This window comes from Aulostomus chinensis, chromosome 1, assembly GCF_037954235.1.
Source record: "Aulostomus chinensis isolate RoL2024-O1b breed Wild chromosome 1, RoL_Achi_v1.0, whole genome shotgun sequence".
In the NCBI taxonomy this organism is placed as follows: Eukaryota; Metazoa; Chordata; class Actinopteri; order Syngnathiformes; family Aulostomidae; genus Aulostomus; species Aulostomus chinensis.
Window position 1 is genome coordinate 65,824,163 of NC_141320.1, and position 18,291 is coordinate 65,842,453.

At 45.4% G+C, this 18,291-nt stretch overlaps 1 protein-coding gene across 2 annotated transcripts; it reads right to left on the bottom strand.

Annotated features, from left to right (window-relative positions):
• Positions 1-217: 217 nt before the first annotated feature.
• On the bottom strand, positions 218-18,071 carry LOC147272791 (uncharacterized). Of its 2 annotated transcripts, none has more exons than XM_086201510.1 (55): positions 17,874-18,071; positions 12,154-12,372; positions 11,859-12,083; positions 11,613-11,629; positions 11,485-11,517; positions 11,361-11,396; positions 11,066-11,119; positions 10,775-10,867; positions 10,615-10,692; positions 10,496-10,540; positions 10,331-10,384; positions 10,184-10,237; positions 9,976-10,029; positions 9,512-9,565; positions 9,366-9,419; positions 9,218-9,262; positions 9,066-9,119; positions 8,932-8,976; positions 8,793-8,846; positions 8,551-8,649; positions 8,429-8,473; positions 8,253-8,351; positions 8,129-8,182; positions 7,671-7,778; positions 7,483-7,536; positions 7,295-7,393; positions 7,104-7,157; positions 6,928-7,026; positions 6,784-6,837; positions 6,655-6,708; positions 6,515-6,568; positions 6,202-6,255; positions 6,072-6,116; positions 5,891-5,989; positions 5,698-5,805; positions 5,511-5,564; positions 5,341-5,394; positions 5,010-5,063; positions 4,865-4,918; positions 4,674-4,781; positions 4,525-4,578; positions 4,388-4,441; positions 4,147-4,308; positions 3,956-4,063; positions 3,761-3,874; positions 3,604-3,657; positions 3,404-3,511; positions 3,253-3,306; positions 3,069-3,176; positions 2,936-2,989; positions 2,707-2,814; positions 2,258-2,618; positions 1,981-2,171; positions 1,645-1,887; positions 218-1,557 (listed from the first exon to the last, which is right to left on the bottom strand). In XM_086201510.1, the coding sequence occupies exons 1-55, from the start codon at positions 17,965-17,967 to the stop codon at positions 1,411-1,413; spliced, it is 4,785 nt and encodes a 1,594-aa protein (XP_086057636.1). In that variant the 5' UTR covers positions 17,968-18,071; the 3' UTR covers positions 218-1,410. The 2 variants fall into 2 exon arrangements, with proteins under 2 accessions (XP_086057636.1, XP_086057646.1); XM_086201520.1 differs by lacking the exon at positions 17,874-18,071 and adding an exon at positions 12,622-12,958.
• Positions 18,072-18,291: the final 220 nt, after the last annotated feature.

Sequence of the window (18,291 nt, forward strand, 5' to 3'; positions counted from 1 at the left end):
CAGCTTTCCAACTGGATTTAGTTCATGACATGAGATATTTTCTTGATTTATGTTGGTTTTTAGGATCTGTGAAGCTGTGAACTCTCAAACAAACAAACATAATGGCATGATGAACAGATGAAGAAAATGCTCTACAATTAGTTTAATAAGACACAAGGAACTGTTTCTCAAACACCTGCAGTCTAATCAAGAACTTCCTCATCAGGTGAAAGCTGTTTAATGTGATTTGATGCTCTAAATGCGGGCTGTCGCCCTCTAGTGAGACTCTGAGGTGCTGTCCAGTTTGTGGGAAGACCACAGTCACTCCAAAGGAAGACATTTATTCCAGTCAACAATAAACACATAAATTGCACTTTACAGTCATATGTAGCATTTACAGTTGAAGTTTGAAAGGGAGACTTAACAAATAATAAGTAAATAAGTTCTTGCACAGAACATAATAATTTAGCACGATTTTCAGGTTTTATTCCATCAAAATTGAGGACTACAAATATTGCAATATCTCGCCCCAGTCAGGCTTGTGAATAAAGACACTAAAATAAAGACATTTATTCACCAATTTTAATACAATCTGCTCTAAATGCCTAATAAAAAGGTCATTATAGTTTAATATTACTGGCTATTTTCCAGCTTAAATTAAGTTTTCATGCCATTAACCCTTCCCCATTTGTATTCATTCAAGTTCCATGTTGAGCAACTCAGGTATTTTCAGAACTTGTGCTCGCAGTTGCATATTCATTGACAAGATGGTCAAGGGCCATTCCACCGAATCAGTGCCATTTGCATGTTTTTTCAGCACTGCATCTATTACTTTAAATACTAAGCTTAAATAATAAAAATAATAAAATTAATCCAAGATTATTAAGAAAAAAAACCTTGATTTTCAGTCATCCATGGCCCTAAAATGATGCTACTTCCTGTTGACCATGAGGAAACAGCAAAAGTAATTTTGAGTCTAAATAGGAACTAAAGCATCTTATCATTGCAAGGCATTAGGGAGCAGGGGTGGGCCGTATTTGGCAGTATTCGAGGTAGTTTTTCATATGCGTTTACATCATGTATCTTCAAATTACAATTAAGGCAAAGTACAGGACTTGATAATAAAATGTATTATACAGCTATTTTTCAAGCAAATCTGTACATGCCATGTCTCAGGGACGTAAAGGCATCGATTCGGCGGAATGGCAGAGATATTATATCAGCATCCTACCAGTCTCGCAGCTCTCGTTCACACCAGAATCACAGCAAGAGCACCAAACTTCAACAGCTTTTGGGGAACGCAGCCATGGGTGGAGAATGGCAGCAAAGGTGTCATCGACTTGTACGCTCTCAGACAGAGGAGTCATTGATTCATATTCTAGAAATTCTGCTTATAATTCATGTCCGTCTTGCGTTGGGGGCGGTTGTGTTTTATGAGAAGCACACGGGGCCGATGTCCAGGCCAAACTCCTGATCAGCCTTTCCAATGTCCATTGGCGCCAAGTCCAGGATGGGCAGCCTGACCGAGGTTTGAGTCCTGTACTCAATCACTGTCTTGCTCCATTCATCAGGTGATTTCTGAGGGGCAGAAAGAAAAAAAAATACTGAGCCTCTACTGCTTCTACTTTTTTTTCTCTCTCAGGTTTGCAGTACTTGAGGTCTTACCGAGCAGCCATCTTCGATGACGGAGTATCGCAGACGGTTGGGTCCCTGCGCCCTTAGCTCCTGGCCATTGGAGCCTCTGAGGATTAGAGCTTTCTTCAGGTTGGTGCTCTTCCCATCTTTATAGGCCACACTGTTCCTGCAGTGGTAGGTGATGTTCTGGTGTGACTCCTGGGACAAAAGCTGCAGCAGCTTCAGCTGAACCGCCACCACGTTTTGCTGCTCCTCTTTGTTTCCATAATGGAACTGAAATGGTTTAACAGCAGTTTTTAAGTCAAATGATATCCAAATACTAACATTTTTCCCAACAATATTCTAGTTGAACTCCTGATGGCTTACTTTAGTTCCACCATTCATGTCAGCACCAAACCAGACAGGTTTGTTGGCGCTGGGACTGGATTTTGTCCACCAGTTTTTGCGGGAAATGAAGGGTGGATTTGCAGAGAGGCAAGTTTCACCGTTTTCCATGTTGCAGAAGACCTTGATAGCGTCTCTTGTGCTTCCTTGATTTGGATCGATCCAGTATTCACCTGTATCGAAGGCACACAAGTATGTCAGTGTTCTTATATTAAAACATCTCTCTAAATGAGCTCTCAGCAGTCGAAGGACCCCTTACCACTCTTCTTCTGAGGGTAACACTGTTTGATGTCCTGACATGTTCTGGCAGGATTCATCTTACTGCCATCTGGACTGCGCAGGTTTTCCAGGTTTCCGCTTAGAGATTTCAGTGTGGCTTGGACGCCAGAGTCTGCCTGGATGACAACTGGGCTCCTGTTGGGAAGGGCCTCATCTTTGTTGAACTCTGGTGGAGGTGGAGGAGGGTCAGCCGCGACATCGTCTTTGAAGAATTCCTCAGCTTCTAGCACAACCCCCTTCACGCTGTAATCCTCTGGTGGTGCAAAGAGTTCCTCCATAACTGCGCTGGGACGTCCAGGGGGGCCCGGTAGGCCTGGAGGTCCTGGATCCCCAGCTGGACCCTGACAAAGGAAACAGAATTAAATTTTTGCTGCACTACAGTATAAATATACATCCATCAAACCATTGGTTGATGTCAAAATATGTCACCGGAGCCCCGATGTCTCCACTGTCTCCTCTGCCTCCAGGGGCACCCATTGGTCCAGGGTGGCCGATGTTTCCTTCTTTACCAGGAGGTCCAGTTACTCCTGGAGGACCCTGAGTGGTTACAGCACAGTCACTGACTGATGTTGGACCCCTTTAAAAAGGTGTTTAGGGCACCAAAAATGCCATTTTATATTCTGATAGATACTGAAGTAACATTTAGAAAAAGCCTTACTCTTGGTCCAGCGGGTCCAACAATGCCTATAAATCCTACGTCTCCTGTTGCGCCCTATAATAGAATAATGACATTTGAACTTCTGAAACAGAAGTATTTAAATTATCTAAAGAAGTACAAGTATCCTACTCACAGTGGTTCCTGGCAGACCATGGAGACCAGTGAAACCTCTGTGTCCTTTCTGGCCCCTCTCTCCTTGATCTCCAACTACACCTTTTTCTCCTTGTGGTCCTTGGGGGCCCTAAAAGCGAGGAAATGAACATTAAGACATTTTGTTTTATACGATCACAAAAAGGTGGTTTTAGTACAGTCCTTACCACTTTGCCTCGTACTCCTGCTGGTCCTTGGGGTCCGACAGAACCTCTAGCCCCCTAAACAAGTGTGATGGTGATAAAAATCAATCTTGACATTTTATTCCTTAATAAAATTATCCATGTTTATTGCCGAGTGTCTGTTCATGAAACTCACACTTTCACCTTTTTGTCCTGGATTGCCTGTCATTCCAACTGGACCCTCATTTCCTGCAGAACCTGGGCCACCAGCCAGACCCTCTGGACCAGAATCACCTCTGTCGCCCTGTGACAGTCACTGGTGATTACTGAACACTGCAGTATGGGTAGCATGTGAAAGAAATCACGAGACAAATGTATAAATGTATTTAATCTTACCCTTTGTCCTATGAGACCGTCTTGACCAGGAGGCCCCTCTGCTCCAGCAATACCCTGATCAACAACACAGATTACAAAGTATAAACTGCGGTTCATCAACTCGTTTTCAAAAATAATCAGGCCAAACCAGCTCTAAAAAGGACAAGTTCAATGAGACCTCAGGGCCGGCGTCCCCTCTTGGCCCAGTAGCTCCTGGTAAACCAACAAGACCAGGTGGTCCTTTGATGCCTGAACCAGGAGGTCCAGGAGGCCCTGGCTTTCCTGGTTGACCCTGAAAAAGTAAACGTCAAAACGTCATTTAAAGTCATTTATGGACTCCTGACAGGTGGGTGGACCATAAAGGAGTACGTACAGCAGGACCTGGCAATCCTGACATGCCTGCCTCTCCTCTGGGTCCAGGTTGACCAACAATCCCTCGCTGTCCAGGGGTGCCAGCAGGTCCTGGAGGACCATCAGAACCCTGAAATGCAAGAGGACAAGCCATAGATTAATTTGGCTGTCATTAGCATATATTCACATCATCCACAACACCCTGAGTCTTACTGGAAGACCATCCTCTCCAGAATCTCCCTTCTCTCCAGGGCTGCCTGCCAGGCCTGGAGGTCCGCTCTCTCCTGGAAGTCCAACAGGACCATTCTCTCCAACAATCCCAGGAGGACCTTGCTTTCCTGGAGCACCAATGGGTCCATCTGCACCAACAGCACCCTGGCACATGCACATGTTCCCTTGTTAGTTGACATTGTAAAGAATGTGGAGAGTTCTCTACAGGGACAGATGAACTCACAAGAGATCCAGGTGGTCCGACTCCCCCAGGCAGACCAGGGAAACCAGGAGCGCCCTGCATGAAAAGAACACATCAGACAAGAAAAACTTTAAAAGGTGTTTTAAGACCAAGACTTTGAAATGTAGAGCTTCACTCACTGCTTGACCCTGCGATCCTCTACCACCTTTCAGTCCGGTCACGCCAACTGGCCCCTGAGAACATACAAGCCAAGGAAATTAATACCCACATGCATGTGGAAGTGTTTAACCACTATTACTGTTTTGATTACGTGTTTGTGAATGTTTACCTGTGCTCCTGGTATTCCAGCCATTCCCTGTGGTCCAGGTGATCCTGCCTCTCCCTTTGCACCTGGTTCACCTGTCTCACCTTTGACACCGGGCTGACCCTCAGTACCCTGGGAAAGAACGTGGAGAGAAGTTTGGAATAGTTCCACTGATGTACATGAGTGTAATGTCAACTACTTGTAATACAACTCACAGCAGGTCCCTGAAAACCAGCAGCACCAGTAGGACCGGCATCACCAGTAGAACCCTGTCAACAACACAGACAAACACACACTAGATTAATAAGTAATTCGTGTGAAGTTGGTTGAAACAGATGAGTGATGAAAAGTTTTACTGACAGGGGTTCCTCGTGTCCCTCTGCGACCTGCAGGTCCTGGTGGGCCAGGATCACCCTGAAATAAAGGAAAATTTCAGTCAAGTCCAAGTCTGTCAGCACATTTACACAAAAACTACTGAACTGAATTTCCCAAAACATGGTTAAGGGCCAAGAGAGAACCCAATACATTTTGGGACATATCCGCCACTAGGATCACTTGCTCTTGAAAATACCATCACTCCTGAGTAATTTTTAGCAATTAATGAGTCAATGCTAAGTCATTTATGGCAAAGCTGACAAAAATGACATGCCGGGTTAAAAATAAGTGCTAAATATGAGACTCTTAAACTCACCTTTGCACCATTGGGTCCAACTGAGCCAGGAGGTCCAACAGGACCAGCGAGACCCTTTTAGTAAAACAAGAACTGGTGAGCAAACATATGAATTTGGAAAATGTGCTTATATTGGTCATCGGGGACTACTTTTAGTTAACGGTCCCAACTATCTAGTTGGTGTGACTCACCCGGGCACCATCAGCTCCAGCTTTACCCTCAGGTCCTTTGTCCCCAACTGAGCCCTGTAAGAGGACATAATCCTCAGGGAACCAACTTCTGCCACTGGATTGTTTGTTACAACTACCAGTATTACTTCTGACAAGCCTCTAAGAACTTGACACATCATCACCATAGATCTATTTTACTGTAGCTTACTGCATCGCCTTTTGGGCCTGTTGGTCCTGGGATACCTCTTTCACCTGGCATGCCCATAAGTCCTGCACTTCCTGATTCGCCGCCAGCACCTTTGGGACCAGCATTACCCTAAAAAAAATGCACAAAATGTCAAGTTAACTGCCACAAGTCAAGTACTATGGGTAAACATCCCTAGTAATTTTGGCTATGATACCTTCTGGCCATCTGGTCCTGGTGCACCTGGACTACCTTTGGGTCCCAACAGCCCATTGGGTCCGATTTCACCTCTCTCTCCTGGAGGACCTCGTTCTCCCTGTTGATTCAAATGTATTGATAAGACTCTGGAGTCCATTTAAACTATATGGCTGACAGAAACTGAATAATAAGGAACTGACCCTTGGACCTATAGCACCAACAGCCCCTCCCTCACCAGCAAGACCCTGGAGAAAACATGAAATGTTTTACAATTTTATTTTCATTGCAAAAAATCACCGCTTGAACATCAATTTTTATATCATCCCTTACCTCATCACCTGGTTTTCCAGGCTCTCCAGGTGTACCTGGGAGTCCCGGCAAACCCTAAAACACCAAAAGGGAAAGAAATTGTATTGGTTCAAGAGCTTAACTGGAAAATGGAGTATAACAAGAAAAAAGAAGCTGGGTAAAAATAGTAAATTAATCAAACTGTTGAAAACAATCAAGTTATCAGCAAATACAAGAAAATTTAGTATTTCAATTCTTCTCTGCAAGAATTTATTTTCACTCATTCAGTTAAACTTTTATTCAAATGATGGGTAAGTTCCTTGATCTGAAAAGTGTATTTGTTGACGTTTTGTACCTGGAAACCATTCAGTCCCTGTGGTCCCTGTTCTCCTCTCTTCCCTGGGAGACCCTGGAGGAAGATGCATCAGAGTCTGAACACCTAAATATTAAATGCTTGATGAAATATGCATTGTTTCAAAAGTATAAGATGCTTACAGCCGGTCCAGCTGCACCAGCAGCTCCCTCCTCGCCATCTTTTCCATGCACTCCCTAGAGGACAGTTAGGTGAGTTGGAGTCACAGTACAATTGAAATAATTTTAAATATATTACTGAGAACCACATACTCTTTGACCGGGTGGTCCGGGGTTGCCAGCCTCTCCAACCTTCCCAGCATCACCCTGAAAAATCCCACCCACATTATTGCTAAACCACCAGGCTCATTAATGTCTGTTTTTATACACAAAACAATCAAAGACAGCAATACTGACAGCTAAGCCTTTTGGTCCCGGCAGGCCCATGGCTCCAGTTGTACCTCGGCCCCCGCGGGAACCGGCTGGACCTGGTTTGCCATCCTCTCCTGATGAGCCCTGCAAGCACAAAACGAAACCATTTTTTTTTTGGTGCGTGTTTTTGGTTGACGTACTGATGAATGACTCCTGCTTACCATTGGTCCTGCCTTTCCTTCCTCTCCCTGAGCACCAATAAGTCCAGACAGGCCCTGTGGAACCAAAAGATCACCTGGTCACTCACGTTCATGAAAACACAACATCATGGAAGTGATGTAGACATTGTGGATGGAAGAACGGGACTGTGATGAATATTGAATGCAGACATGGATTACGAGGTCTTCCTTACCCGAGCTCCCGTCAAACCAGGCTCCCCAATGCGTCCTAGATCTCCGTCTAAACCTTTGGCACCAGATGATCCTGGCAGCCCTCTTTCACCCTGCGCTCCCTGTTAAGACAAATATTCAAACTTAATGAAGATCAGATGAGTCACTAACTTCGTTTGCCCAGTTAGCTTCGGAAATGACGTCAACTCACCTTCTGACCTGGTAGACCATCAGAACCAGGGAAACCTCTGTTTCCTGGAGCTCCCTAGAGAGAATTCATGAGATCGAACTGGGTCAGTATTGATGGTTGCAATCCAGACCTGAAACTTTCAAGCCTCCACAATGTTTTATTTAGATGCCACAGCAGAATTAGGCATTATCCCAGAGAGGTTGACTCACTGTCTCTCCTTGAGGCCCAGGGGGACCAACGGACCCAGCATCACCTCGGGGTCCACGCTTTCCATCATCTCCTCTTGGGCCCAGTGTACCAGGAGCGCCATGGTCGCCCTAACATGACAAAGCATTTAAATAAAACAGTTGATCTGCATTCTCATAAAAGAGTTGCAAAGGATTGCACTTGGAGGAAGTTTGCCCAGAAGTAATACTGCCAGAAAGTTGTTTTCCAAAATCTAGAAAGGTAATTTTGTTGCCTGAAAATGACCAAACTGGGACAAAAAATTGTTAAATAAAAAAAAGACAAAACACTTCAATAAAGTCTTTCACACCTCTCTAGTGGAAAAGCAGAGCTTTGAAGGCTTCCTCAAAATTATCTAGCAGACCCTTCAGTGCAAATTTCTCCCACCAGCCATTAAATAAAATGTAAACTATAAATTATCTCCATTTTGCTTTCATCTCACTCTTTCGCCTTTTTGTCCAGCTTCTCCTTTGAATCCAGGCACTCCAAGGTCACCCTGTGATGAAGGTAATGATTAGTTCAAACCAGAACAAGATGAAGGATAGGTGTCATCAGGGGGCCCATACCAGTTGGCCTTTAGGTCCTTGAACTCCTGTAGTTCCTTGAGGGCCCGGAGGGCCGACTGGGCCCACCAGCCCTGATGGACCCTGGACACCTGCTAGACCCTGAGGAGGAGGAGAAGCAGCTCAAGATTCACAGATTCACAGATAAAGACCAGTAGGCTCATTCATCATCTACTTACTGCTTGGCCGCGGGCACCTGGTGCTCCATCAGGTCCTGCAGCTCCCTGTCCAGAGCCAAACAACCATGTCAGCAACATAATCACTCACAAGCCCGAATGAAGAAACAGAGTGATGGAGTCACCCGCTTTCCTGTTGGCCCTGCTGGTCCGGCATGACCAGCATCTCCTCGGGATCCCTGTTGCCCTGGACCTCCTCTCACACCGGTCGCTCCAGCTTCACCCTGCACCGAGGTGTCAAATCCCAGAATGACTTCCAGTGTGTGTTTGTTGAAAATGAACAGGCGGTTATGCCAATTTAAACATCTTGGCCTGTACCCGAGTCTTACTCTTCAAAAACACCAATGAATTAGAATCAAAGACTAACCTTCATTCCTGGGTTACCAGGGAAACCTGGCATACCGGGGATTCCCATTGGACCCTGGTAGAGGGGAATTTCAGACACTCACTCACTGGTTTTTGTGCAACCTTTGATTATAGTTCTCATCTTATAGACTTTAACTTACCAGAGGACCTGGTTTCCCAACATGGCCGGCAGCACCACGTTTACCCTGAAACCAAAATTCAGACCAAATTCTAACTCTTGAAACTTTTTTTTTTGGAACACTTTAAGAGCTTTTTCAAATCGTCTTATTCTCACCACAGGGCCTGGTGGGCCTGCTCTGCCTCGTTCTCCTTGCAAACCCGCTGGCCCCTGAAACAGGAGATTTACTCAGTAAGAGTATAAAACAAATTTTTTTAAAAAGTAAGCAGGAAGAAAAAGGACTAAAATGGTGCATTAACTGAACTTACCAGAGGACCAGGAGCACCCATTCCACCAGGAGTCCCAGAGGTGCCCTGCAAGATGCATGATACGGGTTTGCACTGGTACTCGACGTTCTCAAAAATGTACAACCGCTGCTAAAACAGACATCACCAGTGTCAACTCTAATATTTGTACCTTCGAACCAGCTGCTCCAGGCTCACCTCTTGACCCAAGAAGACCAGTAAGTCCCTGTTACAAAAAAGAAGATCTGTAAGTTCTGGATGTGCGTATGAAAATAAAATAATCTTAAAAAAATCAAGTAAAAGGAAATGTATGACTACCTTGTGACCTTTTAGTCCTGGAAGACCTGGAAGGCCTGGGAACCCTCTTGCACCCTTTTGGCAGAAATAAAGAAGAGAACCAAATATTCCTCTTGACCCAACTGACATCAACCGCCCAGGCAACACCACACATCCACGCACTCGCTGTTTATTAACTGATGATGTTGATTGTGACTGATAGGTGTGCGTTTGGTACAACCAGGCCAAAACTGTCATAAAGTGTTCTGCCAGGTTTCCTCTGTGTTCTGACTCTGCTGATCATCTGAATGTCAAGAGCGCCAACAGCGCCCTCTTGTGGCTGTTTAGGGAAACTATCCTTCTACTAATTAAGCTCCATGTGACTTGTATCCGTTAGTGACGTAGGTGCAGCCCTAACATTTTCCAGCCTGAAACAGAAACATGCAGCTTAACTGCATTATGAAAATGCAGAATTTTCGACTTAATCTTGTTTTAGAAGGAAATACCGCAGATCCTGAGAATCCAGGCTCTCCTGTAGCCCCTGTAGGTCCAGTTTCTCCCTGAACAGAAAAAAATTGCATTAAAAAGTAAGAGTTGGTGCTCTGAGGCTAATAGCATCCAGTAATCAAGCAAAAAAAAAAAAAAAAGCTAAATTATAATCCTCTCCAACAAAAATAACAGTGGTATGCAGCTTAAACTTAATGTCTCACTGACATCAGATCCAGCTTTTCCAGGTGGTCCGTCTGGGCCTCGATGACCTGGTTCACCCTGAGGAAAACCACAAAGAACTGTCAGTGTTTTTGAGACCTCTATCTGATCCGGCTCCAAGCGTGAGTGGGATCTCCACACTCAACTTCCTACCATTGATCCTGGGTCTCCACTGTCTCCTGGGATTCCCTGACCGCCACTTGGACCCTGAACAAGACCAGAAACACTTCAGTCAATGTGTTGTTGCCTTCAACAAATGTTAGGAATGGAAAATTAGTCTGACGATTCGAAATGAAAAGATCCTTTAATTTCACATACTGATGGTCCCGTCTGCCCCGGAGGTCCCCGTGGTCCTGCTTCCCCCTGCAATAAAAGCAGGTCATTACAGTTCCAATTTTAAACGTCCTCCGTTTGCGTTGCTGTAAATGCGTACAGACCCTTGATCCTGAGACCATCCCGGCCAGACCTGAGGACTTCTCATTGAACCCTGAAGCGATGTGTGCTGCGAGGTTTCCCTGTTAGGAAGAACACAAATCAGAATGTTCTCACGATCTGCTCAACGACTGCAGCTATGAGATGCTCAGGAGAGGAACTCACCCCTGGAGGGGCGGTCTGTCCTGGGGGTCCTGCCTCTCCTGGATTTCCTGGCACACCGGGCTCCCCATCAAAACCTGGTGGCCCGGGGAATCCCTGCAGATTGAGATGGTTAAACCATGATTTTGTCCTTTCAACCGCGCAAGACTGAAGAAACTGCACAGCTTTTCCATTTTTCCATTAAAATTTGAATCGTATTCTAATTTTCTCTTTTTCCTGTGTAGATTTTCTTCACCAATATTATCAAAAATCTTTTTTCTGATCACATAAAAAGTTACTTTGACTCAAACTTACCCGTCTGCCTTTAAAACCTCTTGGTCCAGTTCTTCCTTGAGCTCCTGGAGGACCCTGAACCAGAACCACAAGTGAAGATTATTATTATTTCTATGTTTATCACGATAACTCAACAAACTGACTGCTCACTGACTTTGAAAATATGTTCTTATTGGAACACTTGGAAAAAGGTGCAAACCAAGTAAGTTACGCCAGAATTTGTTCAGCAATGGTAAAAACTGATGATACAGGAGTGTGTTGAGATAATAAGAAGTTTATTGTGTGTAAACATGTGTGTAAATAAATATGAACCCACCGCGGGTCCTTGACGTCCAGGATATCCCACCACCTGCTTGAAAATAAAGAATTACAATCGTTTTCGTGGGGAAAAAAACAAACAAGAGTCTAACATTCCAATGAGATGAATTGTTGTAACTCACATATGGGATGTCACCTGGTTCACCTTTTTGTCCCTATAAGGAAAAAATATTTCAATCAATGTAGCAACTCATAATTTTCCAATATTAATGCCAGTAATAATCCATACACCATGAGTACTGGGACGTACCTTATAGCCCATGATTGCTTTGAGGAAAAGGAGAGAAAGGATAGAATGCGTTAACTTGTTATTCTTCAAAATTAAATTAAAAGACCTTCTTGAAATCAGTAGAATTAAAAAAAAAGATTGAAACCCTGCCTTTAATTTATTGTATTTTGTAAAAAAAGGTCAAATCAGTTTATAACAATAAAGAACTCAGCAGCTGCTTGTAAGGTCTCGGCGGTGATGGGTGGAGCAGCCAGGCCGGTGTCTCACCTATGGTCCTGCCCGCACTGGCGAAGTTGTCACACACGGGGCAGCACTCCCCCTCAGGTGTGACAGCCTTGTCGCAGTTGGTCAGGATGTCACACTGCACCTCGTCACACACGGCCACGCCGTTATCACACACGCACACGCGGCACGGCTCTGGTTTCCAGATGTGGTTGTGAGGGTGGGTCTCCCCATCCATGACGCAGCCGTCGCTCTTCTCCTCATCTGCAGCTGCAGAAGACAGGATGGAGATGAAGAGGAAACATGGATTCTGAGGAGGAGAGCGTCCGTTGATGTCTACCTGTGGTTGGGGCTGCACTGGGAGTCGCTGAGGAAGCTGGAGTCAGGCACACCGGGCAGCACTCGCCCTCTGGGGTTGCACTTTCCTGGCAGCTACCCAGGTCCTCACAAACCACGTCTTCACACACCACGGCCCCCTTATCACACACACAGATCCGGCACGGCTCTGGGTTCCACATGTCATTGTTGGCGTAGATTATTCCATTTTCTTTACAGGAATCTGCGTCAAACAGGGGAAAAGTACACAAGTTACACCTGACCGTTGATCATGTGACCTTAAATCCAGTGTTAAAAGTGAAAGAATTTAAAAAAAAAGGGGGGGGGTGGTGTAAGACACCAGAGCAGCTGAAGAAGCTGATGAAATGTCTTTAAAATTAAAAAAAATATTACATTTAATTTCATATTTTGTACTCAATGTTAAGCAGTTTAAAGTTCAATTTCAAATGAATCAGTGTGTTTTTATACGTACTTATATGATCAGATTATATACACAGTGGTGGACATCGTCTGCTCTGGACTTGAATGGAATCTGACGTGAACCCATGATCAGCTCAAACCCCTCAGGCTGAGGTCACCACGTCGCCTTGTCTTGATTTCTAAGATTTGATATGAATTTGCTCTTTATGCCACCAGCAAACAAGAAAACCAGCAAGAACAAAAATCCCCAAAGGATTTGATTGAAAGATTTGACGATCGCCGTCAGACAAACACAGTCTCCTCACTCCTCAAGGCAACAACACACTCCAGTGACAGCAAACGACCCTTTTAAAGGATGGTATCAAGATAGAGTCACTTGGAATACACTCGATGAATAAAACCAGAGCAACAGATGTGTTGTTTTCAAGGTGAGTGAGAAGATATCCAATCAAACGTTGGAAAAAACGCCCACATCTGCTCTCTTCTCTTCCCTCATGTTGAATCAGAGAATACCAGAGCTGTTGCTACGCTACTGCCGAGTCCCTCCCTGGAAGTTCAAGCCAATTAACTGGTATAATTATTGCTCACAAACCTCTAAAACAATAAAAACAGTGTGACAGTGGAATGCTGAATCATCACTAATCCAGGCACTTAAGCAAATTTCAACCCCGAGAAAAAAAAAAAAACAACGAAAAAGACAGCTTGGTTTTCAAGGTGATTTAACATTAGAATTTTTAAAAAAGCCATTCATCATTAGAGGCAAAACCTGCATCGTACACAGACCCTCCAGCATAGCAGACCACGTGTTCTACTGCACTTTGCACCTTTAGCCAGCAGGGTGCACCGTTGACTCATCAACATGTTTGTGGAGTTTTGCTCTTTGGTTGAAAAGCCAAAGGCAAATAAAAGAAACTGCTTAAATTAATGGTTTTGCACACAATTGTACCCAAATGGAGAGAATTGCTGAGGCCAGAGAATCTCCGGTGGATCTGGGAGACTGAAATAGTCCCAGTGATGTCATCAGAGCCGCATTGGTCCTGCTGGGGAACCACAGAGTCCTCAGAGGCTTTTAACAGCATCTCATCACTGTAGAAACCAGTAGATCCTGATGGCCTGGAATCTGTTCCAGATACTGTGTTTTGTGTCTGACGGACTAAAGAGAGTTGATCTTGAATGCTCTGATCCTTCTTTTATTGAGCCGTTTCATGAAATAAACTCGGGGTGATTAGTTTAACGTTTCTGCTGCTGCTAATGAGCTAAAAGGCAAAAATTAAACCGGGTTTGTCACCTAAAGTGAATTATACTAATTTGGCTGTGCAACCTCCGCCTCAGGATTGGCTCCCAGTGTCGTGGGCGTGGCTTTCCGTAACCAATAATATCCAGCCGGCATATCCAGCTCCTGATTGGTGCGGTCCCTGTCCGCTGCGTCAGGCCCACCACCGTCTCATTACACCGTGATAACACGGTTTTAAGGAGAGAGCATACACGGATCCTCGATCAGGTGTTCAGTCACAATAAGTCTGGTGAAATCTGAGTTCATTGAGGCCACTGTTGCCCACAGTGGAGACAAGCGGGCCATGTCCTTTAGCTACCGACTAGCTTAAAAAGAAACCATTGCTTATTGCTAGCCGCAGCATCCGTTAACGTTAGGCCCAGGTCTCACGAGCTAATCTCTCCCAAATGCGAACTGCTACACTGACAGTTTTAGCGTCGGCGGCGAGTTCAGCGTGACGCCAATCGGCCGCCATGATTCTTCTTCTTACTGGGGTTTTATGGCGGTTGGCAGAGCCGCCATGATTAACAGCCCGGAGGGGTTTTTATGAACGCAGGTACTCCTACCGATGGGTGGTTTGAGCGGATACGAACAGCGCCAATCAGGAGATGGATATTATTGGCCAAAAGAGGCCAAGCCCTCAATACTGAGAGCCAATCCTGAGCTGGAGGCTGCACAGGAAAATTAGCATAATCCACCACAGGTCAGAAACCCGGTTGAGACCAAATCATCGGAATGCTGCGGCTAGCTGTTAGCAAACGGTTTTCTCTAAGCTAGTCGGTGGCTAATAGACTTGCGAAAGACTCGGGTTTTCGACCGATGGTGAATTATGCTAATTTAGCTGTGCAGCCTCTGGCTCACAATTGGCTCTCAATTTTGTGGGCGTGGCCTCACCTAACCAATTATATCCACCAATCATGTCCAGTTCCTGATTGCTGCGATTCCTTTCCGCTCACCCCACCAGTCGGAAGGAGCACCTGCGTTAATTAGAATCCTGCCGGGCTGTCAGTCATGGCGGCCGATTAGCATCACACCGATCTCACTGCTAGCGCTAATGTTCTTAGCATAGCGGTTAGCATTTGGGAGAGATTGGCTAGTGAGGCCTGGGTGGGAATGTAACTAGAGTGAGGGTTTGATCTTTTTATTAGCAGCAGTCAGCCCTCCTTTAGTGGTCCTTGGGTTATCGTCGTTGATGATTTAAGCAAACGCCTCCAGCTCTTGTCCTCTGCAGTTTTGTCTCGCCTCCTCCTGTTTGCAACTATTTCTTAACTCTAAAATAAGTTGCTTTAATTCCTGGCAATAATATCTGGTTCACGTCGGGTCCCTTTGCCCCCACAAGCTAGGGGACCTAACACACTACATCTGTTTTTAGTGATTCACAGTAAATAACTTGCAGCTCTGCAAAGATTCTCTTGCGTGTACGTGATATGTACCTCAAACTTGTAAGTTAATTGATTTGAATCTTCCAAACACAGGAGACTGCAACGCAGGTATCATCACCTACAGGACCTCAACGAAGCAGACGAGACTGCGGTTGAGTTCGACAGCTCCCGGCTGTGAATGTGTGGGCGCGCAATCATCTTTGTCTCTCTGGCGGTGAACATTAAACAAGAGGAGACTTATACCTCTCATGTTAGCGCGTCACAAAAGCCTCCTCCTTGAGAGCTGCATCCAGCGCTCTGAATGACATCAGGCAAGTTTAATCCTGCCGTTTACACTCGGAGGAAAACTGCCCGGCGTTATGATTTCACGCCTCTGAGACAAATCAACCGCTGGCGTCAGATACCAGCACATGTGACAGGTGACCCGCTGTGTCTGAACCCCTCAGCTGGTGTCTCAAGTCTTTTATAAGAAAGACGAATACAATTTAAAAAAAAGCAAATATGGCCACCTGCTGCAGGACGGGAGAGTGAATCCGCACAGTTACACGTTGTGCTAAGTACTAATTATGTGGTGGAGCCTCTCCCCGCGAGAGAGCCTCCTTTTCAAAAGCAGCAGTTATTTCAGGGAAACCACAGCGGCTGTATTATACGTTGGCTTTGCCTGGAACTTGTGGCTTGCCTTTATTTGGCAGATGCCACGCCCGGAGCAGCCTCCCGCCATGAAACCTGCCTCAGACAGAGCCAAATATGAAATATAAACCCATTTTCTAAGCGAGGGGGATTGAAACTTTTGACCATTAGGATACTGAAGATTGAAAATTCAGGCTGATATTTTGGTGCGATCAGAAGTTAAGAAGTCATCTGGCTCATCTGGAGCAGAGATACGGCAGTCTGGAGTTGGCATGACTCACGCCAGGCTGCTCATAGTTGATCAGTGCAGTTTGAGATGCTTCAAGCTCCTTGTTTCAGGTTATCATGAAATGATATTTTTGTGTTTTCAGCTGACAAAGTCACAGAGGCGCTCACCAGGGTCCAAACCCCCAGACGCTCTGAGCTGCAGTGATTTATCGCTGGTCACGTTCCCGTCCAGGGAGAGAAACACGTTGCTGCTGCTTCCTCCTATTTTAAGTCTGAACTTTTTGTCCACGTTTTTTTTTTTTTTGCACTCCCACAAACAAAAACACACACACACACACACACACACACACACACACACCAAGCCAATAGCTGTTTTAACAAGCTCATAAATTACACGTTCAGTTTAAAACTACACTTAAACTTGATTCCTCCTCTCTAGACACATGAAGACTTTGTGCTGCAGGGAAAATATCAGCCTACAAAAGCAGTTTTAAGGATTAGGATGTTGTGAAATACCAAATATGTCCTATTTGTTTGAGGTTTTGAAATGTTTTGTTGTTGTTCTTGTTGTTGTTAGCTTGGCAACAGAGTCGAGATGTTGTAGTTCCGAACACAATTTAAGCTACTGTCCCATTCGCACTGGCTGTATGGTTGTAAAAAGGTGAATTATAGACAAAAAAAGGCAAATATTATTTTATCAGCAACTCAGCTTTCAACGTTCAGTTGCAGATAAAGTAAATATAATTCTCTCGTAGCAGTAATATTTGATATTTTGTGCCATAATTCTCCAACAACAACCAAAAAAAACAAACATCAGCGAGTAGGTGATGAGTCGTCGTGGTCATTTCATGAAGAAATGGCAACTTGGATGCTAACAGTTAGCTGCAGCACGTAGCCATCCAGCCTCAGCACACCTGACAGTGATGCTAATCTGGTAGCAACAAGGGCTGTTAGCACTGGAGGATAATAGGATGATTTGAGTTGCCGTTGAACACGTTTCCTATCGGACTGGGAAAGCCCTGCAGTTGTAGAAACTTTTAAAATCTTTAAATGCGAGTTCTTTTTTGCGACATCAACGCTTCAGCGATATTTCGTCAGCGCGGTCCTCTTCTCTTTGGGTGTGTCTTGTCTGCTTCTGGCCAAAAGTCTGACCAAAATTAGTGGCCTGCTTTTGTCCGTCCAATCCACCAGGCCACATCATTATAGCCGTGGCTCTCGCTACCCCTTCATTCAGCATCCACCTCGCACTGAAATAGCCCGCCGCCCTGCGCGCTCGCTAGGGTCTGCGCCGCCGCCTGCAGGGGGCGGTGGGGGGTATTTTTGAGCCAGGATCACGTCTACTGGGACGTTTCATTTTAGGAATGATGCTCAAGTGGGTTAGCCACATCTGAATTTGAGATTTTCAGGAATTCCAAGGCAGAACCCGCTTCTGAGCAGAGGAAGCCCCCCCCATCACGCCACCTCCCACCCCCGACCAGGCTGCAGGTGCGAACAAAACATTTCAGTCCCGAACCCGTGAGATCATTTAACTTGTGCTAAAACAGTGAAATGTGCAAAAAACAAAAAAACAACATAAACATGATGAGAGAAAGTGTGAAGAAACGCGTCAGCGACGTCGTACCCCAGGAGGAGGACGGTTTTACCGGCCGAGGCACAAAACCCGTGAGGACAGCAGCTCGGGGGAAACATCAAGAATCATGCATGAGACATCATGAGAGCGTGTCAGCGCCTCATCCGTGAGATCTCATTGGCTCCCGACATATCAATCAATCACAAGCATCTGGATCTCACCTTCCTTCACGTCTCCTTGGCAGCTGACAGCGATCACCTGAGCCAAGGCGATGGCCAGGTACACCGTAATCCTACAACGCAGCGAGGGGCCCATGTCTGCACGCCAGACATGCAGCGTCCTCACACTAGTCAGAGAGCCCGACCCCGAGCTACAGCATCCAGACTGAGAGAGCCCAAATTATCCCTGAGTGGAGGAGCGACCGCCGCAAACTGAAACAAGCTCCCTCTCCTCCTCCCTCCTCCTCCTCTCTCATCATTTTTTTCTTTATGTCAAAGCCAACCTCCTCCTCCTCCTCCTCCTCAGAGTCTGCGAAATGAAAGCTAATTAAAGGCCTTGGAAAATCGTCCCGATGAAGGGAGATGCTGCTGAAGAGTTTGGAAAGATGCACGTCGATTACAAGAGGACAAAAACAGAAAG

Coding starts and splice junctions, on each gene's coding strand:
- LOC147272791 (XM_086201510.1), bottom strand. CDS start 17,967: ATGGGCCCCTCGCTGCGTTGTAGGATTACGGTGTACCTGGCCATCGCC. Junction 11,397..11,484: donor AACCAGGTGACATCCCATAT/GTGAGTTACAAC, acceptor TTTATTTTCAAG/CAGGTGGTGGGATATCCTGG. Junction 8,474..8,550: donor CAGGGCCAACAGGAAAGCGG/GTGACTCCATCA, acceptor GGCTCTGGACAG/GGAGCTGCAGGACCTGATGG.